We start from the raw sequence: 19,927 nt of genomic DNA on the forward strand, positions 1-19,927 counted from the left end.
GGCGGGAGGGGAGTCTCCAATTTTCTTTTTACTTCATCTGGAAAATTAAGAGCACTGCTGATTTGAACAAGAAATCATCAAGGAAAGCAATCACAACTCCGCACGGCCCATAACTCGATGGACTTGGATGTGTAACCTGCCACTTTCATGTGCCAAAATTAAAATGATTGTGGCAAGAATAGCAATGATGACATGGGTTTGTCCCTCCTCCATCAGCCTTAGAAAACGTAAAAACCCTACAGAATCTTCTGAAGGAGGTCAGGTAAAAGATCTTTCTTTGTCAAAATAAACCAGTAGAAAACTGGTCCAAGACTGTGCTATACAGCCCTTCCCAAAAAGATGCTCCCCCAAGACTCTTTCTCTCCAAGGATAACGAACTTGAGGGAGGAGAGGGAGACAGTGAGCACAGAGAACTGAAGGAGGGAGGGGCTCCTGGAGACTCTCCACTCCAAACTCAACACTTACTTGCTGTTTCTGCATTAATTACAATAAACTGCTTCATAGCCTAGTGATCACTTAATGGAGCAGCAAATATGGCTTTTTCCCTATAATTAGTCAATGTAATCTACTGCTATTTCCCTCCTCCCGGCCACCCCTTCTCTCCTTCCCTTTCCACCCTCTACACACCAACGTTCACACGCACCCCATCCCCTGCCCAGGATCCACTTGTAATCATGATCTTGTTCCCCGTTCCCAGCAATACTTGGTAAACTCCACCCAGTGGACATGAAGCGAAGGGGACCCACACACAGGGGATGCCCCAAGGCATCTGGGGGCTTTCCCAGCCCCGACAATAGGTCTGAGTGTCAGCATCTCCCAGGCCAATGACTGGGAACTGTGTTCATTTCCTGAGCGCTACCAATCTTCTTCCCACTCACAGGACAGCACTCATGGGTTTGTAGATCAAAACCTACTATTCCGTATCCCCAAGCAAAAGGTTCTATGAAAAAGTAACCCTTGCCCCCAATCCCAAAGTTCTCCCTCACTCCCTCCCAGCTTGGGCTCTTTCATGTCTCTGAAGTTACTCCCTCTCTTAGACCATCCAGCCCTGTGCTCCCAGTTCCCACCAAGTGTCAAAGGAACAAAGGCATCTTCAAAGGCTGGGGACACCATCTAAGGTTCCTAACTGAAATGATTTCCCTGCCCTTGAAAATGCAGGTTTTGTGAAATGAAGCTGCTAAAATGCCCTTTGGCGTGTGGATTAAGGATAACAACACCCTCTTTTATGGCCTGCTTTTCTCTACTCAGACCTCTAAGGACTTATCAACTAACTTCAGATACTCTCATCACCAGCAAGAACAGAACACTTTGTATCTTTCCCATGTTCGAGATGGCTTTAAAATTTTTCTTTTGCTGGTTATAGAGAAAAGAATTCCCATTTTCTCAGTACCACCATACGCCAGGTGCCTTATTTACACTGGCTCACTTAATCCCCACTACTCTATTATTCCCCTTTATTTAAGTGCAGAATTGAAGCCCAGAAAGGCTGGGACACCTTCGTAAAGTCACAGAGTTAGTGGCAGTTATCAAGTTTCAAACTAGGTCCCTCTGAGTCCAAAGCCTGTGCTGCCAACAAACCACACACTTTGTTACGGCACATGAATTTGTCTGAATCCAAATTACACTGCAATTCTACCCGAGTCATATATATTCATATGCTTAAACACACAACCACGTGTGTGTGTCTTCTTTTGTATTTCTCAAACACTACTTAAGGAAAAATATGTAAGGCAGAAGACAGCAGTACTTAGAGTTCAACTACTACGTAAGGCTGGCACGGAGCACTTACCCAATCCTGCCAAAGGATTTGATCCTTTCTAACAACCCTACAACTCACACACCCATACACTTCCTTTGTTGCAGACACCATTCTAAGCCCTTTATTATGTTAAGTCCCATAATCCTTATGACAACCCCATGAAGGTGATACCATCATCATCTCCATTGTACAGATGACAAAACAAAGGCACAGAATATTCAGATAGCTTGCTCAAGGTCACACAGCTGCAGTGGCAGAGCAAGGATTCAAAGTCTGGTTCCAGATTCCATGCTCTTAAATGCTCAGCTAGAACACCTGGAGAGAAAGTAATAAAAATAACCACGGTAAAAATAACATTTTACTTCAAGTGTACTTCAATGTGTAAATGTTACACAAAGGGTGACGGGGGTGGGTGGGATCCAGCCTCTATTTGCAGCTTTGTTTTCCCGTATTCTGAGGCCCCAGCCTATGTGGCATCAAGTCATTCACAAGCTAGTTTCATGATTTCTCTATTGTGAACAAATTCTTCTATTGAATCTCTCCTGTCAATATCAGAGATAAGGCCCCGAAGGCCCCAGGAGCAGGTCTCTGGAAAGCTTTTTAGAGCCCCACACAGAGGGTAGACATTTGAGGATGCTTGAGTTCAAACTCTCAGAGCACTTCCCCCGCGACACTTGGGAGTTTTGTCTGGATAGCCCTGAAAAAAAAACAGTCATTTCCCATGAACACAATCAGTCCTTCTCTTGAGATGCCCAGGGGGTCTGATCATCCTCCCTCCACCATCTCTGTACCTTGGAGAAGGACCCAGGTGACTGTTTCCACGGCACCTTCTACTCTAATCCACTGGGGTCATGCTGCAGAGGGGCCGCTTGGAGGGCTCATGCCGCGAATGCACAGGCTTTGAGCAAACAGGATGATGTAGCGATACAGGCAATCACAACATGCTAAGGCGACGGCCTGCCAAACGCACACTGCCCAGGCAGGACTTGTGCTCAAAAGAACTTTAATTGAATTCTTTCAGCAAGTGCAGCAGGAAAATTCATAATGAGGTCCCCCCCCACTCACACCCCCACTATGTCAGTCTGTTCTGCAGTTGTGTGAATCCAGTGGAAAAAAAAAAAATCATTTTTAACAAGAATATGGGACGTGTGTGGACATTAACCTGAACATCGTGTACTGCAGGGAAAAACAATGATCAAATCCAAGGATTTTTATTTTCAAAGCAATTTAAGTAAGGCATTCTGCCATAATCAGCTTTACTACCCCTATTAGTACAGGAAAACAAGTTCTGAACCTGGCTCCCTAGTGAAAAATGCAAAATTTGTATAATTAAAATTATACTTGTGAAATTCAAACACACTTTAATTTCCTAAGGGCCCCCTAATCAAGTCAGAAGTTCTTACTAAAACCAATTATCTGCTTTGGAAAACAGAAGAGGAAACATATACATGTAGCAATCTCGTGGAGATTCACAGGCCAGTTCTCTCCTAGGTGCGAGCATCCTAATTGGATCCTTTTTCCCCAGGTAGAAGACAGGGTGAATCCACTAGTTAGTTTTTATTAAGTAGTATATCTGAAAGTTGAAACATTTTTTGCTTGTTTGTTTGCCTCTAGCTACAAAAAGGACACATTTGAGAGATATCCCAGAGGGAACTGAGTTGAAAGGGATTTAAAAAATAGAGTGTATCAGTAAATACACACTGTGTTTCCACCCACTCCACTATACCCCAGGCCCCATCTGGTTATTTTTCTTAAGATGTCGCAGCAGTTTTTCAAAACACTTGACCAGTACTGTTTAGAATGGTCACTCTAATGCCATGGCGAGGAATGGGATGAAAATACTAGCTTCCTTTCCGAAACCAGTTCACAACTGAATCAGGTACTCTCAAACTCCTATCCAGGAAATCAGCAAGACCCAGGTTTTTCACCTTCTTCTACCCACGATGTTGCAGCTTTTCTTGAGTAACTGGAAATTCTTGCACAAGAACAACACGGAAATACGGATTACTTTCCAAGACACTAAAATATTTAAGAAGCAGTTGTTGCCATGTTTCATCTATGCCACCAATATGAAGTGTTATCGATCTAGGGCCTTTGGAGGGGCGGGATCTATACACCAACAGGTTTTCTTTTCCCCTCTCCCTGGAATTCATTTCAGAAATGAGAATATTGACTTTTCACACTCTTGGTTTGGTGTTCCAACAGTGCCCAGCTCTGTGATGTTGGCCTGACACGCCGCCCAGTCGGGCTCCAGCAGGTATCCAGAAAGTAAAAACAAAATGCCTCTAAGTTGAAAACTTTACTTTTCAGCAGGTGGGAATAAAGGACAAAACTCAACATTCAGGGCCTCCTTAGGGTGGAGAACAGCACAGTAAACCAAACACAGTAACACAGTTAACACCAAATTTTGGTGTTAAAAATTCCATCTGAAGACTTAGGAGACACAACTTGTGCATGCACACACACACACAGGCACCCACGCAAGCATGCAGAGGGAACACTCAGCTGAGAGCAAGTCATGGGAACTGCTACTTGGCTGGTTCCTCGCCTCCCTCCCACCAGAGCGGTCACCTCATTAATGTCACTCAGCATCACATTTTGCTACACTAGGTCTTTCTGCACTCTGTTCCCCTAGGCGGCCCAAAAGCCCGCTTCCATTGTAAACTTCTGTGCTTTAGGAAACTATCAAAAGCTTTGATGGCAGAAAAGAAAAAACTTTTATAGGGCCTCCCTCCTCACTCTTTCCCCTCCTCCAGTTTCTTTTCTTTGGTGCTTTATTCAACATCACTACACACACAAATCATGCTCTGAAAGTCGTTTACAATATGTCAGCTTAAAAAAAAAAAAAATTGCAGTGGCCCGTCTATTTTGCAATTGCCCAAAAAGAATAATTCATTTCGGTGGAGGGTATGGATGAAGCCCTGAATACATTCCTACACCGTTTTCTGCCCTTCAAAACAATAAAAATGTAAAAACCCAGACGAAGGAAGGCCCAAGGTGGCAGGAAAGAGAATCTCTTGACCCCCAAGGAATTTATTCTCCTAGATCTTCTGAAGCACTCTCTCCCCAGAATGCATCATCAAGACCATTTTATTAGATTTTTCTAAACCCTTGAAATTGTCACATAATTGAAACAGAAACAGCAATTTAGAGCTCTTGAATGGATTTCTTAAAAAGAAGACTCTGTGCTTGCCCAACACCCCCGCTCCTTGGCTGCTCATACCCCTAACCTAAATTTAAGGTCCTTGCACACAAAACCCTATTTATCTTATAAATCCTCCCCTGCCATAAAAGTTACACATTCTCCTAATGCCTTAGATTTCAGGACGTTTGAGAGAAACTCATCCCAGACAACAGGCTAAAAAAAGAATCCATTAGCATTAACTTGCCTGTCACAGCCAGTGACAAATAAATGAATGTGATGCTTTCAGATCAGTCATTGGTAGAGCTACCCCCGGGCAGATAAAGACCAGTACAGGGAGAGTGAAGACTCATGGGGAGACCTCTCACACAGCAGTGTCTCAGCTGTTCCCTAGCTGCTCTCCGGGACTTTACTCTCAGAGGCAGCAAAAACACAGGCATCAGATACGGAAAAGGAAATGAATTCCTAATGCCCATCAAGCATCCCCAAGATAAAGGCTGCATGCTATCTCGCCTCGAGAACCAGGAAGGACCCCACGAGCAGGCCAAGCCACTGACACAGAATTTTCCCACTGACACAGAATTTTCCAATCTCAGTGTACTGTTCTATCCCTCACCCTAGAAAGGAGCAACAGTGCCCTTCAACCCACAAGCTGCTCAGTTATAAGGTCCTCTGATGATGGAGGCAAGGCCGTCTTTCGGGGACAGTAACAGATGATGAATGCTTATACTACACCCGCAAAGTGCAGCTATCACCCTAGGCCATGCATATGCATTAGCTCAGTTCATCTTACCCTTAGCAATTCTACAATGGAGGGACGGTTGCGATCCCATTTAACAGGTGAAAGTGGAGGTGCAAAACCACTAAGTGACTTGTGTAAAATGCCATCGTTGGTAAGTTGCACTTACCTATGCTAAACAGGCTCTCAGAAAACAGGTAACAAAAATTAACCTGAAGCTTTCCAGCTAGACTATCACAAATTCTATTCCTCAGCCTGAGCATTTTACAGCCATCAGGCAAAGTGGCAACCTCAACTCTGCCCACTCATGTTAGACGCAGCAAGGCTTAGCAGAGAGGAGAACAAAGCCTTGGGATTCAGACAGACTTTGGTCCAAAGGCCAACCCTGACCCTTGCTACTTCTGTGGTTCTAGAAAGCTGTTTGCCCTCTCAGGCCCCAGTTTACCCACCTGTCAAACGGAGATAATACCAACTATTTCAAAGGATTGTTGTAAGGATTAAAGAAGATTAAGTATACAGTCTCAGTACTATGCCTATAATATATAAACTCACAATAAATGACAGTCATTATTCTGAATTAGGATTTTTCTTAACTATTCAAAATCTCACAGCTAAGATAAAGCGGGATAGCAGCCAGGCATCCACCCTAAGGCTAACATTCCAGATTGTTGGAATCCTGGTGCTTTATCTTCAAAAGAAGGGAGAATTGAGGATATCTTATTCTACTCTGGACCCACTGGGACATCTGTCCCAGCTGTACCAACCAAGTGAGGTTGCTGCTACAATGCACCACGGGGTGCTCAGCCCCAAGACCACACCTGAGCACCTCATACCACACGGAAAGCAGAGATCATGATTTCAAAAACGCATATTCTTCACCAACCAGCTGCTCAGCCAAAGGCGACCCCAAGCAGATACCATCTATGAAGTCACAGGTCAGACTTCTCTGAGCCACAGGACACACACACTGGTGTTATACAGGCAATCTGTGATGTTCACATCGAGAAATGGTATCTCACTGTCTACACATGGTGAGGTCATGGTCACAGCTTAAACAAGGACAAAGTACAGAACTTTGGAATTGTATCTATATCATGGTCCCTTGTTAATGAGGAAAAGAAGAGAGGATAGAAGGTAAAAACAAGAGAATGAGAGAGCTCTTTGTAAGCAGCCACACACCCCCAAAGGTAGAGGTGGCATCTGCCAAGAGCGTTACTCCTGAAGAAGAGGAGCCTATGGCAAGAGAGACTCTGACCAGAGAGAACATAGTCTGAATTAAACTTAAGCCACAAGCCCAGGGTAGAAGTTCTCCAGGCAACTGCATCAGCCATGGTCCTATCAGTGACCCCAGCTTCTATACGGGTCCGAATGAGCTCAGAACATCCCATGGAGCACCCCATACACCCGCACAGACACACAACAGGTTCCCCAGCACCTGTCCATTTGCTTTGTCGGGTCCTTGAGGCCTTCTACAAACTGGCTCCAACCTACTTTGCAAGCCTCATGCCAGATCACTCCGCAGTATACACCCTTTGCCACACCGCTGCATACCTTCGTCTTCCCAGTTCCTAGCAGGAAGGAAGAACAGTGTCCCTGCCATTATTCCTTCCTACCTGATCTTCAAGATCTGGGGCAAAGACCACCTCTTCCTAGAAGCTTAGATCGCCCTTCCTCAAAATGCTGTTCCTATCTATTCTACGGGGCTTATCCCATCCTTTCCAGTATCACAGGTCACCCCCACCTCCCAACCTGGAGCTAATGTCCTTAAAGATGAGAACTGTGTTTCTTCTGTCATTTTTCATTCCCTTTACCTAAATGAAAGTCCATGATGTACAAAAGCACAAAGTAAGGGCTAAGGACGGGGTATTTTGTTTGTTTGTTTTTTTGAGACGGAGTCTCATTCCGTCACCCAAGCTGGAGTACGGTGCCGCGATCTTGGCTCACTGCAACCTCCGCCTCCCAGATTCAAGCAATTCTCTGCCTTAGCCTCCCGAGTTGCTGGGATTACAGGTGCCTGCCACCATGCCTGGCTAATTTTTGTATTTTTAGTAGAGACGGGGTTTCACCATCTTGGCCAGGCTGGCCTTGAACTCCTGACCTCATGATCCACCCATCTCAGCCTCCCAAAGTGTTGGGATTACAGGCGTGAGCCACTGCACCTGGCTGGGGTTTTTTCTTTTTTAGCAGTGGTAGTAGTAGTAAAATATGCTTGTGTCCAATGGAGGAGATAAAGCATGAACTTAAATACCGTAAAACTCAGAACAAAGTGCGTAACACAGTCCCTGATGCTGAGCAGAAACTTGGTAAATAATTTCTGAACTACTGAAAGTGGCAACTGACTGTACTAAATAAATGGCCCACCCCACTCCCGCCATCACTCTTTCCTGGCTTTGGTCATCACACCTGACAGCACATTATGTACTTATCTGTTTGCTCACTGCCTATTTGCCCCATTAGAGCAAAAGTTTGGTGAAGGCAGGAACTTTGTCGTATTCTCCACACTATCCCCAGAACTTTGCACAGTATCTGGCATACAGTCGGTGCTTGTTTGGTGAATAAATGAATGAGTGAATGAGTGAATGCCTAGCACAACATGCAACAGATGTATGTGCTCCATAAGTTTTTGCTAATTTATTATTGTTGGAAGGGGCTTAACCAAAGAAAAGGTAAGTGCTGTGGAAATCCAAAGAAATATGACTGTTTCCACAAAGGGGCAGGGACAGCTTCACGGAAAAGATAATGATGAAGTTGGGCTTTCAAAGAGGGGTCTGCTGTGTACAGAGAAGGGAAGGGCAGTGCAGAGAGGGAAACTTGCAAAAGGACGGGTTTCTCAGAGAAGGGTGAGCATTCAGTTTCAAGGCAGCAAAAACTAGAAGAATTGAGAGAGAAGGTGGAAAAGACCCCGGTACAGATTTTGAAGGACCTTAAGTACCAAGCTAAGACGTTGAGACTGTGTTCCGTGCGCATCAGGAAGCACTGAGTATATCCTGAATCCCTCCAAAAGTGGGTGCACGCACAGAGTTGGCAATTAACAAGGATTAACCCAGCTCTTGTTAAATGAACACATTAGATCAAACGGGAAGACAGAGATGATGAACTACATCTCCCCTGTGTCTTCTCGGGGCTTTCGGCCGAAGATTGTTCGGGTTTAAAAATACAAAATAGGACACGAAGAATGGACGCCGCCCCAAGGGGCACCTGAGATGGTCAGCTGGTTCCTCCGAGACTGCCTTCTCCTCCCTTCCCAGGCAGCAGAGGAGGCTCACCTGTCTGCCAAAAATCATCTGACACAGAACACAGAAGCTTCATAGTCCTAGGAGACTGACCTTAACAATGAAAGCAAAGCATGAGCAAAATCCAGGGAAAGGACATTTGTAGGACAAGGTGCCCCTCCTCCTTGGGCTGACACCTGCTACTGACTTGGAACACAGGAAGGAGCAGTGCTCACCGACAAGAAAGAAGCTAAGCCACTAATCCTCCCAGGTCCTCGCTGTTGTGGAAAAGGGCTGCAGACACACCACCACATCGTCGCTGGGAACGAGAAAACTCACTGGCAGGCCGGTTCACGGTGGCTGCTGAGATGACAGCTGCAGAACATCCAAGATGGCAAGATGCTAGAATGACCCGACCCACAGCAGCAAGGGAAGGCCAGATGCCGAAAACTCACCCTTCGCCCTTGAGAAGCTGCCAAGAAACCACTCCCCTAGAATAGGAGGTGTGCGTGTACACATTTGGGCTGCCATTGCACCCATCTGGATGCGTGCTTAGCAGAGAACCTTCCAGGGCCCTGAAGCCACATCAGAGGAGAAGAGGGGAACAGGAAAATCCAGCTGCTAGCTCAGCCCTGCTACAATCTAACTGTGGACCTGAAGCAACCAACGTAACTTTACTGGGTAGCAGCTGCCTCCACAGGGAAAAAGGCAGGCTAGATTCAGTTCATTCATTTAGTCACTAAACAGTTCCCTGCCCTCAGAGAGCTTACATTCCAATTAAGATTTTCCTTCAGTCATTTCACCATTGTACTTTTTTTTATTCTATTAAAATAATTCTCCAGCCGGACGCAGTGGCTCACGCCTATAATCCCAGCACTTTGGAAGGCAGAGGCGGGTGGATTACCTGAGGTCAGGAGTTCAAGACCAGCCTGGTCAACATCATGAAACCCCATTTCTACAAAAATACAAAAATTAGCCAAGCATGATGGCAGGTGCCTATGATCCCAGCTACTTGGGAGGCTGAGGCAGGAGAATTGCTTGAACCCAGGAGGTGGAGGTTGCAGTGAGCCAAGATCTCACCACTGCACTCCAGCCTGGATGACCAAGTGAGACTCTGTCTTAAAAATAATAATAATAAAAATAATAATCCTATAATAATAAGATCAACAGGCATTTGCGGGGTGCTATTTTATGCCAGACTCCCAGTGAAGAATTTTGCATTTATCCTCCAAACAACAGCATGCGATGAGTACTATAATTCTCCCTCTTTTACAGAGGAGGAAACTGAGCCTTGGGGAGGCTTAAGTGACTCGCCTCTGGCCACCCCGCTGTGACTGAAGGCAACTAGAAATAGGTTAAAGAAGTGAGATCTCCCTGCATCAACAGATGAGGTTCTGGTCTCTAAAAGTTAAGGAAGGAAATGGCAATTGGGAAAAGGTGGGAATGTTTTCTTATACACAAGGATAATTAAGACAGATGGTGAGTACACCCAGACCTCGCTCTTGCTGAAAGACGCTAAGGAGTCTCTTGGTTCCTCCACACACAAGAAAAGAACCCACGAGCTCAAGCAAAACTCTTCCAGACAGCCAACACTCCAGTCCAAAGGGAGCAAAGAAAGAACAGGGAATGATGGATCCTCATCATCCTCATGTCTCCGAAGGCTTCAAATTAAGTCATCTTTTTAGAGGAGCACGACCATTTTAATTTTTAAAAAGGTAAGGGGGGGAACTCTTACATATTTTACAAAATGAAATAATCATCCAGAGAAATAGGAAGATATAGAATGAACCAGTCTTCTTGCCCTGATCAAAATATACTTCACTAATTAACAGCCTCTAGTCTCCAAAGAGTCTCTCTCCCCACCCTACTTCACTTGAGATGTGAACATTTACACCGCAAAGGGGGACACATAAATGCAGGATTCAAAACCTTCCTTTGGTGACTCATTAAAACTATGGTCTAAACAGATTTTTATTTATAGGATACATTACAGAATATTATGACAGTACTAAGATGAAATCTGTTCTTCACTGCCATGGATTTTCTTTCATTTTAAGTTACCGTTTCTTTCCACTAGTCTTGTTTTAACACCTCCACGGAATATTTCTCTGGCGAGCGTTAGCAAGGAGGGATAGCCAGAAAGCAGAGAAACTCATTTTAACTGAAACACACACTGACATATCATTTACAAGCTCCTCGCCCAGCCCACGAGGAGGGGCAGGGTTCCCTCTGCCACTGTGACCTGAACACAAAAACACAGAAGTTTTATTGAAGGGAGATAAACGATAAATAAATCAGGCTCAACTTAAAGTTCTACGCTCCTGCCAACCGGGTTTTGGCCCCCAACACTAACTCCAGTCTGAAATCCCAGAGACCAGGCTCAAATTCTATTGGAAAATAAATGTAGACAGGGAAGACACCTTCTCCCCACCCTGTCCCAATTCTCAACCACCATACAACCTTGGCATTTACTCTGTTGCCTCACTGGGGTTGAGTAACTCCAGAACCATCTGAAAAGATGGCCTGAGGGGTCGGATGGGAAGATATAAGACAGTGTCACACACTGGTATAACATGATGGGACAAGGCAAATCACCTAGGCCCAGGAACGCAAAACTTCAAAGTCCTGGGCCTCTGGCAATGGTTCCCTCAGCACAGCCTGCTGACTTCTCGGAGCCATCTCATGTCACATAACAGAGGGGCCATCCCCTGAGGTACCCCCATAGCATGGCACATTGGTGAAGCGCCCAGTTCTATAGCCAGGTTGCCTGGACATCCATCAATGCCTCAGTTTCCTCATTTATAAAATGAGCTCATACTGGTACTCTCCTCATAGGGCTGCGTGAGGATTAAATGGGTTAACAAAATCTCTGCAATAGTGCCTGGCATATAAATTCAATTAGTATCATTATGATTACTCAACCTCTCACAGGATTGATGTGAGGACTTAATAAAAATGGCAGTAAAAAGTAGCAGGTTGGCCAGGCACGGTGGCTCCCGCCTATAATCCCAGCACTCTGGGAGGCAGAGGTGGGAGGATAGCTTGGCCCAGGAGTTCAAGACTAGCCTGGGCAACACAGTGAGATCCCATCTCAAAATAAATAAATAAATAAATAAATAAATAAATAAATAGCAGGTTAACGCTTCTATGGCATTACCGTGCAACACATCTTTTTTTTTTCCAGTCCCTTTACCTTTATTAATTTATGTAATCTGCAGAAAAACTCTATGAGATGGAAAAACGAAGGTTCAAGGAAGTTAAACAATCGTTCGAATTCACACAGCTAAAGAGTAGCACCATCAGCATCTGAACCCGGGCTGTCCCGCTTGCAAACAACCACCAGAACAGTGATGAGAAAACCGACAAGAAAAATAATGACAATGACGAAGACCTTTGTCGCAGACCATGCTCTTTTACTCTACACAAAAACCTTCTGGGAGAGCTACTGTCATCACTCCTATTTTACAGATGAGCACACTGAGACTGAGAGAAGGTCAGGGACAACAGCCGAATGCCCCAGGAGATGGAATGGAGATGGAGATAATGAACACCAAAGTCCGCTGTAAAGTGAAGTATGTCATACACAGTAAGGTGGTATTATTAAATCCCTAGAATTCATGGAAAGATGTTCTCCCCCAACTGGTTTCGTGTCAATTCACCTACAAACATTCCAGATGTGGAGCTGAGGGCTGGGAAAGGAATGCACACTTTGACAAGTTTGAGAAATATTCTGTCTCGTTTTCAAGTTGAATGCATCACTGCAGAGTGTATTAAAGTGAAATATTGCTTTTCTCGTTTAAAAACAAAGTTAAGGAAGGGGGACAACAAGGGGGAGAGAAAAACAGGTCAAACCCATGGTTTTACCAAGTAAGGGATTTTTCCAGCTTCCCTCTTGGGTAATCTGATCCAAGCTCTGAGTGATCAAATGACTAACCTGGAAATTTGAAGATTCACACTTATGGAAGAAACAGCAATTCTTCCAAACCCAGGAAATACTGCTAACTCTGGGAAGCTCTCTGAAATGTGAAGGATCACAGACAGTTTGGGAAGTAACTAAAACAATAAGGACAATTCCAAAGTTTGTGCTAAGTGCAGAAATAACCTAATCTCTTTAGTTCATTAACTCCTATCATTTGCTTAAGCATTAGAAATAAATGCCTTAAGAAAACATTTCATTGCATTTACTTAAAAAGTTGTGTTTCCATCTTTAAAAAAGGGAGAAGAAAGAGAACCAGGAGGGAGAGAGGGAAGGAAGGAGGGAAGAAAGGAAGGAATCAATCAATCAAATAGTAGGCTCCAGACCTGAAAGTACCATCACAATCACCAACGTTTTCTATATTAATGTGCAAAACCATTCCTCTCTTTACACAATTAAAAGGTTCCACTTCTGGGAGACTATGCATAAAGAAATAAACTGAATTTGCTAAAGTCACAACCCTTTCCGACTTACAATCTGAAGCTTCAACTTTTCCCCTTTCCCTAAAAGAATGACAAATCCAGAAGATACATAGAAACATTTCTTCCAGTGCTACATAGGGAAGAAAAAAAGTAACTAAAAAGTATAAACGTAACATGTAAGCCATAAGCCCTTCTAATTTAATCTTAGGCTTCATGCAGCTGTGTTCTCATAGCCACACCTGGCAAGCTCAGAGAAAACTATGTTAACGACACACTTCTAAAAAAGTGAAGCCCTATCTCGATTCTTTAAGCAAGTCTTGTAGTGCCACTCCTACAAGGTTACAACATTTTTAGGACTTCTCCACCCAGGCACCAGCACTTGCACAAATAAGAAGCACTGTTGGTTTCAAGTATGCCCTGACTTATCCAACCAACCTACAAACCAAGACATCCACTGCTTCCTCTCTCAGATTTAAGGCTTTATGGGCCTAAGAAGTTGTTTTATCCAAGAAAGGATCAGCTATTTAGTTAAACTCTATTCCTCTCCATAAACTCCAAGTTGTGAAGCCTCAAAGAGTACCCTCCAAAAGAGTCACAAGGAAATGTCTGACTTTTCCTGATATGATCTTGGAAACGCTTAAAAAGTAAATAGAATACTTGCAAAAAATACTGCAGTGGATGGAACCACGTCCTCCCACTAAGCATCAGACTTGTCCCTGCCCCCAGGTGGATGTTCCGAAGCCACCTTGGGATGGCTAACTTAGAGACGCATGGTTATCTCCACAGGACTACTTGCCCAGCCTGTCCTGATACCCCAAAGGAACAGTGAATACCAGGCTTCAACAGTTCATTGCCAATGCTGTTTGAAACTTGAAATTCTTGGCAAAACATCTCTGAGTGCTAAAATCCTGCTGTTGATTCTCCTACTTACCTTCGGTTGCGCTCGACGAGGAAATGCAACTTTGGGGTCAATCTGGGAAAAAAAATAGAAAAGCAGGAGTCAATAAAGTACTTTAAGAAAAGGAAAAAATATATGATTAATCACCTAATTATTCATCACTCATTTCTCAGGCTTATAATCCAGCTTTTAGTAACTTCCCAGGCATCTCAAAAGTTTCCTAAACTTTGATCTCAACTTAACCATCCCTCCAATAGATCACATAACTAACATAGCTAGCTAGCCTTTCTGAAATGACCCACCATGCATTTCAGTGTGTGATGCTCTTAATAAACTAGATCTCATGTATTCTTATTTAGGCAAGGGCTTCTTCTTCCAGACACTGAATATTAAATGGTATCTGCATCTAATTTGCTATGCGTGGCTGGGAGAAAAGATGGGAGTATCATTATCATTGGGAAAAAAATCATAACCTGAAAATTAAATGTAAGTATTCTCTAGCAGTAGGTAATTGGATGGTATTTCTTCTCCCTGATGATAACTAAACAACACAGGAGGGGAAGGAGATTCCAAAAATTTTTTAAATCAACAACATCCAAAAACTCCCCATAGACATCCAGCACAATGCTCTGCTTGAGTTAATTAATTCATTTTAGCAAAAGTAAAGTTACCCAGGATTAATCAAAAAGATCATCTGTTCTGTAGTTATACCTCAAAAGATAAAAAATAATATTTTCTTAAGTAAAGAAAGTGAAGCATGTGAGCTAAAGCCACCTGGATTTTAAAAACAACAGGGAGTAAAAATCTATAAGCAACCTAAACCCAAATTAGAAAAGAAATCTCATCATAGGCAGAGCACAAAAAAAAAAGTTACTGAATAAAAGAAGTAGTCAGAATCTAGTGCAACAAGTAGGGGATTCCCCTACCCCAACCTCAATCCAAATGGAAAAACAGCCTCCAGTCCAAATCAGACACTTGCAAAACGCATGATGCTCAATCAGGGCCTAGCTGTTCTGAACTCAGAACAGTTCTCCCAGAAGCATGTGAATCTAACAGGCTGATGTGAGGGAGGAAAAAAGTGACTGCACAGATAAAAAGAGGAGGTAAGAAATGTGAAAATATTGCCGTTGTCGGTTTTCATTCAATTTCCAAATGGCACAAATCTTTGGGTAAAAATTTAACACAGATAGGATAAACACTGACACCGGTTATTTATTTCTAGGCTTTGGCTTTCATTTTAAAATGTTTTCCTTTTAAAAAGTAAATCTGAGCTTTGTTTTTACTTCTGCCATGGGGGCAGGGGGGAAAGAGTAATGCTTTGGAGCAAAGTAGGGAGGTGGGGCTGAGGAGTGGGAAGCACCGAGGATAGTTCATTTGTTCCCTGACTTACATCACCTAGGGTCCCAGCCAGAAAGACATATGAGGATTTCCTGCTGTTGTTACAGTCGCTTAACGACCTAATAAAAGTCTGCATTGCGTTCCCTACCTTTAAACATCACCTGAGAAATGAGAGATTACTTTTCAAAAACTAAAATAGACAAAAATCTCTGATCTAGAAAACTACCCTTTCATAAGGATTAACATTACTGCATCTACAGGTGTGTCCAGCACTGACTAGCGCTTGTCTACAAGAGAAATACAACAGGTGTGGATTTTCCATTCTGTTGACCGAACGTAAGACAGAGGTGTCTTTTTATAAATACTCCCCAGAGAGTGTTTTTTTAGCTGACCGGCACACAATTGCAATCAGAAATCACCTTGTTTATGGGGTAACAGGTGTGGGGTATGTTGAGGGAGGTGCCAGGAGCTGGAAGACGTAAGGTGCAATGAAGAAAGTGAAGTACTAAAAAAACTTAAATCGCAAAACTAAACAGCCAATTCAGAACTCCTGGATGGTGTGTGGCGGTATCAGAGCATTGTATCATGATCGAAGTTCCTCAGTGTGCAAAGTTTACACGCTGAGATCTCTGAAGGAGAGGAAGGGTCAAGGTAGGCATGGCAAATCCCAACCTTTTGCACATCCCTGTCAACTATTTTTTAAAAAACAAACAAAAAAGAAAACTACCAAAAATGAAAACATTAGTTAGTTAGGTACAGCTCTACTTACTGTAGCTACAAGTCCTCTAGGAAAAGACTAGGGTACTATTTTGGATGTGAATGGCCGTTACCTAAACAAAGCTTTTAAGGTAACAGTAAACAAGATCCTCGTTTCCATGTCAATAAACCAACCGCTTCTGCCTCCTGCACTGAACGTTGAAACAAAGTCAAAAGCTAGGTTACACTAAATAATAGTGACCAAAACAAGTCTATAAACAATCAGAGAGGAAAACTGCAGGCTTTGCACCTGATACAGAGGAATATGACCCGCCAGCCACCACAGAAACCAAATACTGTTTCTCCCACCCAGGTAGCAAGAGGGGGTGGATGATAAATTCCCAAATTTGCCTTGAAAAGATTTTCCTCTTTAATTTCACAAGCTTTTTGAAATGGCTAACCAAGAAATCAAGGAGAGAAAAATTCTTCAGACATCCGTTATCGTCCTATAAATGAGTTCTGAAATTAAATTATCTAAAAGTACAAAAGGCTGGGCTGCATGCAAGCTATGACAAGTCCAGGACAATTAATAAAGCAACTAAGAGTGTAGGTGGGTTTCTTTCTCAGGAGAAGGCACGCACACCTGATCTCTTTGATCAGAGAAAGAGGGTGAATTTGCAAAATCAATTCAAGTGCATCGAAGGTTGCCAGGTTTCTTTATTTTCTTTCCTTCCCTTCCATTCAATGTTAAAGCCAAAAGGGACTTGAAAAGATCACCTCGGTCCACTTATTTTACAGAAGAGGAAATTGAGACCCAGAGGTAGGGAATGACTTGCTCACTTTCAAGAGGCGGATGGAAGTAGAGCCCCATCGCTGGCCTTGTCCCACTACCCCATCACAGACGAGTGAAGTTCCATGCAACCCAGCACTACAGCCCAGTGTCATCTTAAGGCCTCTGTTTGGGGCAGATATATATTAATAAAAACCGTGGGGAAACTCTGGTAGGCATAAAGGGAAGGGAGGAGAGGCAGGAAGCCCATACAGGGGCTAAATAAAACACTGCACACTCCCCCTCCCATTAAATGTATTCTTATATACGGACACTCTTCCCTTCCCCTTCTGACCTCTGCCTGGAGACTTTTCCCCCTTCTACTCTGGATTTTTAAAACTTGTAATGTATAAAAGTACCCACACTCAAATGAAAGGATCTGAGAAAGAAAAGGAAGGAAAAAAAATCACTTTGAAACCCCCAGGCCTTATCAGCCTTAGATCTCACGCCATCTGGAGTCACCCCAGTGGATGCCCAGCTCAGCTCTGCCGGCGTCCCCTTCCCTTCCCAAACCACATTCCAAATCCCGAGTGCCCCAGGAGGAACCTGTTGCCTGGACCTGTATTTAGCGCCCTCTCCCTTCCTTCCCACTGCTGTCCCCCTTGGCCACAAAGCAGGCTGTGCCTTCTCAAAGCTGATCCCCAGAGCCACAGTTGGGAACGCGTGCTGTGCTTGGCTGACAAAGAAAAGTTGCATTTGCTCTCTGGTGGAGTTTCTCTGCACAGTCCCCAGGCCGGGCAGGCAGACTCTGCCGGAGCCGAACCCTCTCCTCCCCAGGCCTAACCTTGGCAGCATCTGAAGCTGCAATGGGACAGGCTCTAAAAAGAAAACCCCAAAGTCAGCCACGGCAGCAAACTTTTGAATCAACTCGCTAGCTCAGTTTAAACTACCCAGTTCTAGTACAGAAGCAAAAGAAGGCGCTGTCCCTTTAAATGGGGCTGTCAATGCCCAGACCGTTCCTGAAAAGGGGCGAACAACAACAACAAAAAGCAACCTACCGTCTTGGAATCTAACTCATGGTGGGGCTGACCTAATACTTTATCTACACTTGCTGGGTCTGCGAACGTGACGAAACCGAAGCCTCTGAAAGGAGACAAAGAGGGAGAAAAACAAACAAGAAAATGTGACACCATTGAAAGCAACAAGGAGTGAGACCTAAGGCTGAATGAGGAGCAAAAGTTGCCCTCCACGCACCCCCACTCCCACTCCCCTCCTCCAATTCCCCACCTGCCTACAGCCCTCCACCTCGCAAGAAAAAACATCAAGGTTAATGGGGGAAGTGGAACGGGGGCAGTGAGGGTGGAGGTAACTTGGAAAATGCTGGTGCCTCCACTCTTTGGTCACCTCAGTTTCCTCTCCTCCTCCCCTTCCCTTTCTTAACGCTTTGTTTTATTCCGAAGAAAGCCCGGCACTTAGAAGAGATTCACCACCATCTTTCTAAGAGGGATCTTAAGAGTTTGGGGAGCTGGGAGTGTGGGGGAAACATACATTAAGACCAAAAAAAAAAAAAAAAAAAAAAAAACTATGCGAAAGTAAATGAAGCTGAATGTCATTTTAAACAGAGAAAAAGAAGCGACGGGAAAATGACTTAAAGCAGAGAGATGGGTATCTCTGTATCCAGAGTTCAGCTCCAATTAACAATAACCTCTGGGGTTACTGGGGGGCGGTGGCGGTGGTATAGAGCGCCGTTTGAGATCAGCCACGCGCCTCAGCCCCATTCTAATCCGCTTAGCTACTTCCGAAGACACCTCCAAAAATAAAACTTCAACTTTGTTCTAAAATAAAGACAAAATCCAGAAGGGAATGGTTTACCTGGAGCGTTTCGTAGTGGGATCTCTCATGACCATACATTCTCTAATTTCTCCAAATTTGCTAAAATAGTCTCTAAGGCTATCTGTAGAGAGAGAAAGAGAGAGATGGGGGGGGGGAGAGAAGGTGTGGAAAAAAAAAGCAATGCAAATTTTCATCAAGGACAAAATCCAAAAGTAGTTTTCTGTTGTTATTCTGTTTTGTTTTTGCATTTTTTGCACACGCGGGGGAAATTCGGCAACAGAGGTCGCATAGAGGGCTCAGAAAGGATTTGCTATTTAAAAAAATAACCTTGCACAGGAGAAGTGGGGAGCCAATGGCGGGGGGGGGCTCCTACACCGGGATAACAAAGAGCAATAAAGAAGCCAAGAAGGGGGGGACCGAGGCGTCCCCCCCTCCCTCCCTTACCTGGTGAGGTCTGCCAGCTCAGTCCACCGATAAACATTTTACTAGAGGGAGAAAACATAACAGAAGTGAGCACCGATGTCAGATCGGCCATTTTGACGTGTAACTTACAAAAGCTAAAAGGAAAGCGGGGGGGAGCGAGCGAGCGAGAGCCGGGAGGTGGGGTGGGGGAGAAGGTGACGGCGAAATGCAATCCAAAGGTGTGTAACTTCCACGGGGGGGGCGCGCGGGAGGGGCGGGGGGGCGCGGGAGATGCCCGGCTCCGCGCACCGCCGTCCCCGCCGCTGCAAGGAGAGCGAGCCCGAGGCGGCGCGGTGGGCAGCGGCTGGAAACTTACCCGGGGTCGTGCTGGGAGTCGTTGGCGCTGCCCGAGGTGCCTTGGCTCCCATTTGCCTCCATATCTGAGCCCCCCCGCCCCCCCACCCCCAAAAAACCGAGCCCCACAGCGATCGGAGCGGAGCGGCGGCCGGCTCCGAGCCCCGAGATCTCCGCTCCCTCCTCCCCCTCCTCCTCCCCCCCCGCCCGGGCTCCTCCGAATCTCTCTGCGAGCGGCGGAGCCGGGGCAGCGGCGAGAGCCGTCACACGTGGGCTCGGCTTAGCTCAGCCCCGCTGCCTCGCACACCCCCCGTCCCCGCCCCCCCGGCCCATCACCACCTCTCCCCCTCCTCCTCCCCACCCCCATCTCCTCCTCCTCCTCCCCCT

The 19,927-nt window shown here is 44.9% G+C and overlaps 1 protein-coding gene across 8 annotated transcripts in view; it reads right to left on the reverse strand.

The window, feature by feature from the left end:
* The window catches only part of MSI2 (musashi RNA binding protein 2), a 431,124-nt gene extending 411,279 nt beyond the window's left edge, over positions 1 to 19,845 (reverse strand). For 3 of the 8 annotated variants that reach the window (XM_037993579.2, XM_037993578.2, XM_037993576.2), the window contains exons 1-5: positions 19,563 to 19,678; positions 19,229 to 19,269; positions 18,824 to 18,905; positions 18,010 to 18,094; positions 14,182 to 14,223 (exon numbers count right to left, since the gene is read on the reverse strand). In XM_037993579.2, the coding sequence (XP_037849507.1) occupies positions 14,182 to 14,223; positions 18,010 to 18,094; positions 18,824 to 18,905; positions 19,229 to 19,269; positions 19,563 to 19,624 (312 nt within the window). In that variant the 5' untranslated portion in view covers positions 19,625 to 19,678. Of the gene's footprint in view, positions 1 to 14,181; positions 14,224 to 18,009; positions 18,095 to 18,823; positions 18,906 to 19,228; positions 19,270 to 19,562 lie in introns of all 8 variants that reach the window. The other 5 variants (XM_008011355.3, XM_008011362.3, XM_008011353.3 and 2 more) reach the window with 4 other exon arrangements.
* Positions 19,846 to 19,927: the final 82 nt, after the last annotated feature.

This window comes from Chlorocebus sabaeus, chromosome 16, assembly GCF_047675955.1.
Source record: "Chlorocebus sabaeus isolate Y175 chromosome 16, mChlSab1.0.hap1, whole genome shotgun sequence".
NCBI classification, from domain to species: Eukaryota; Metazoa; Chordata; class Mammalia; order Primates; family Cercopithecidae; genus Chlorocebus; species Chlorocebus sabaeus.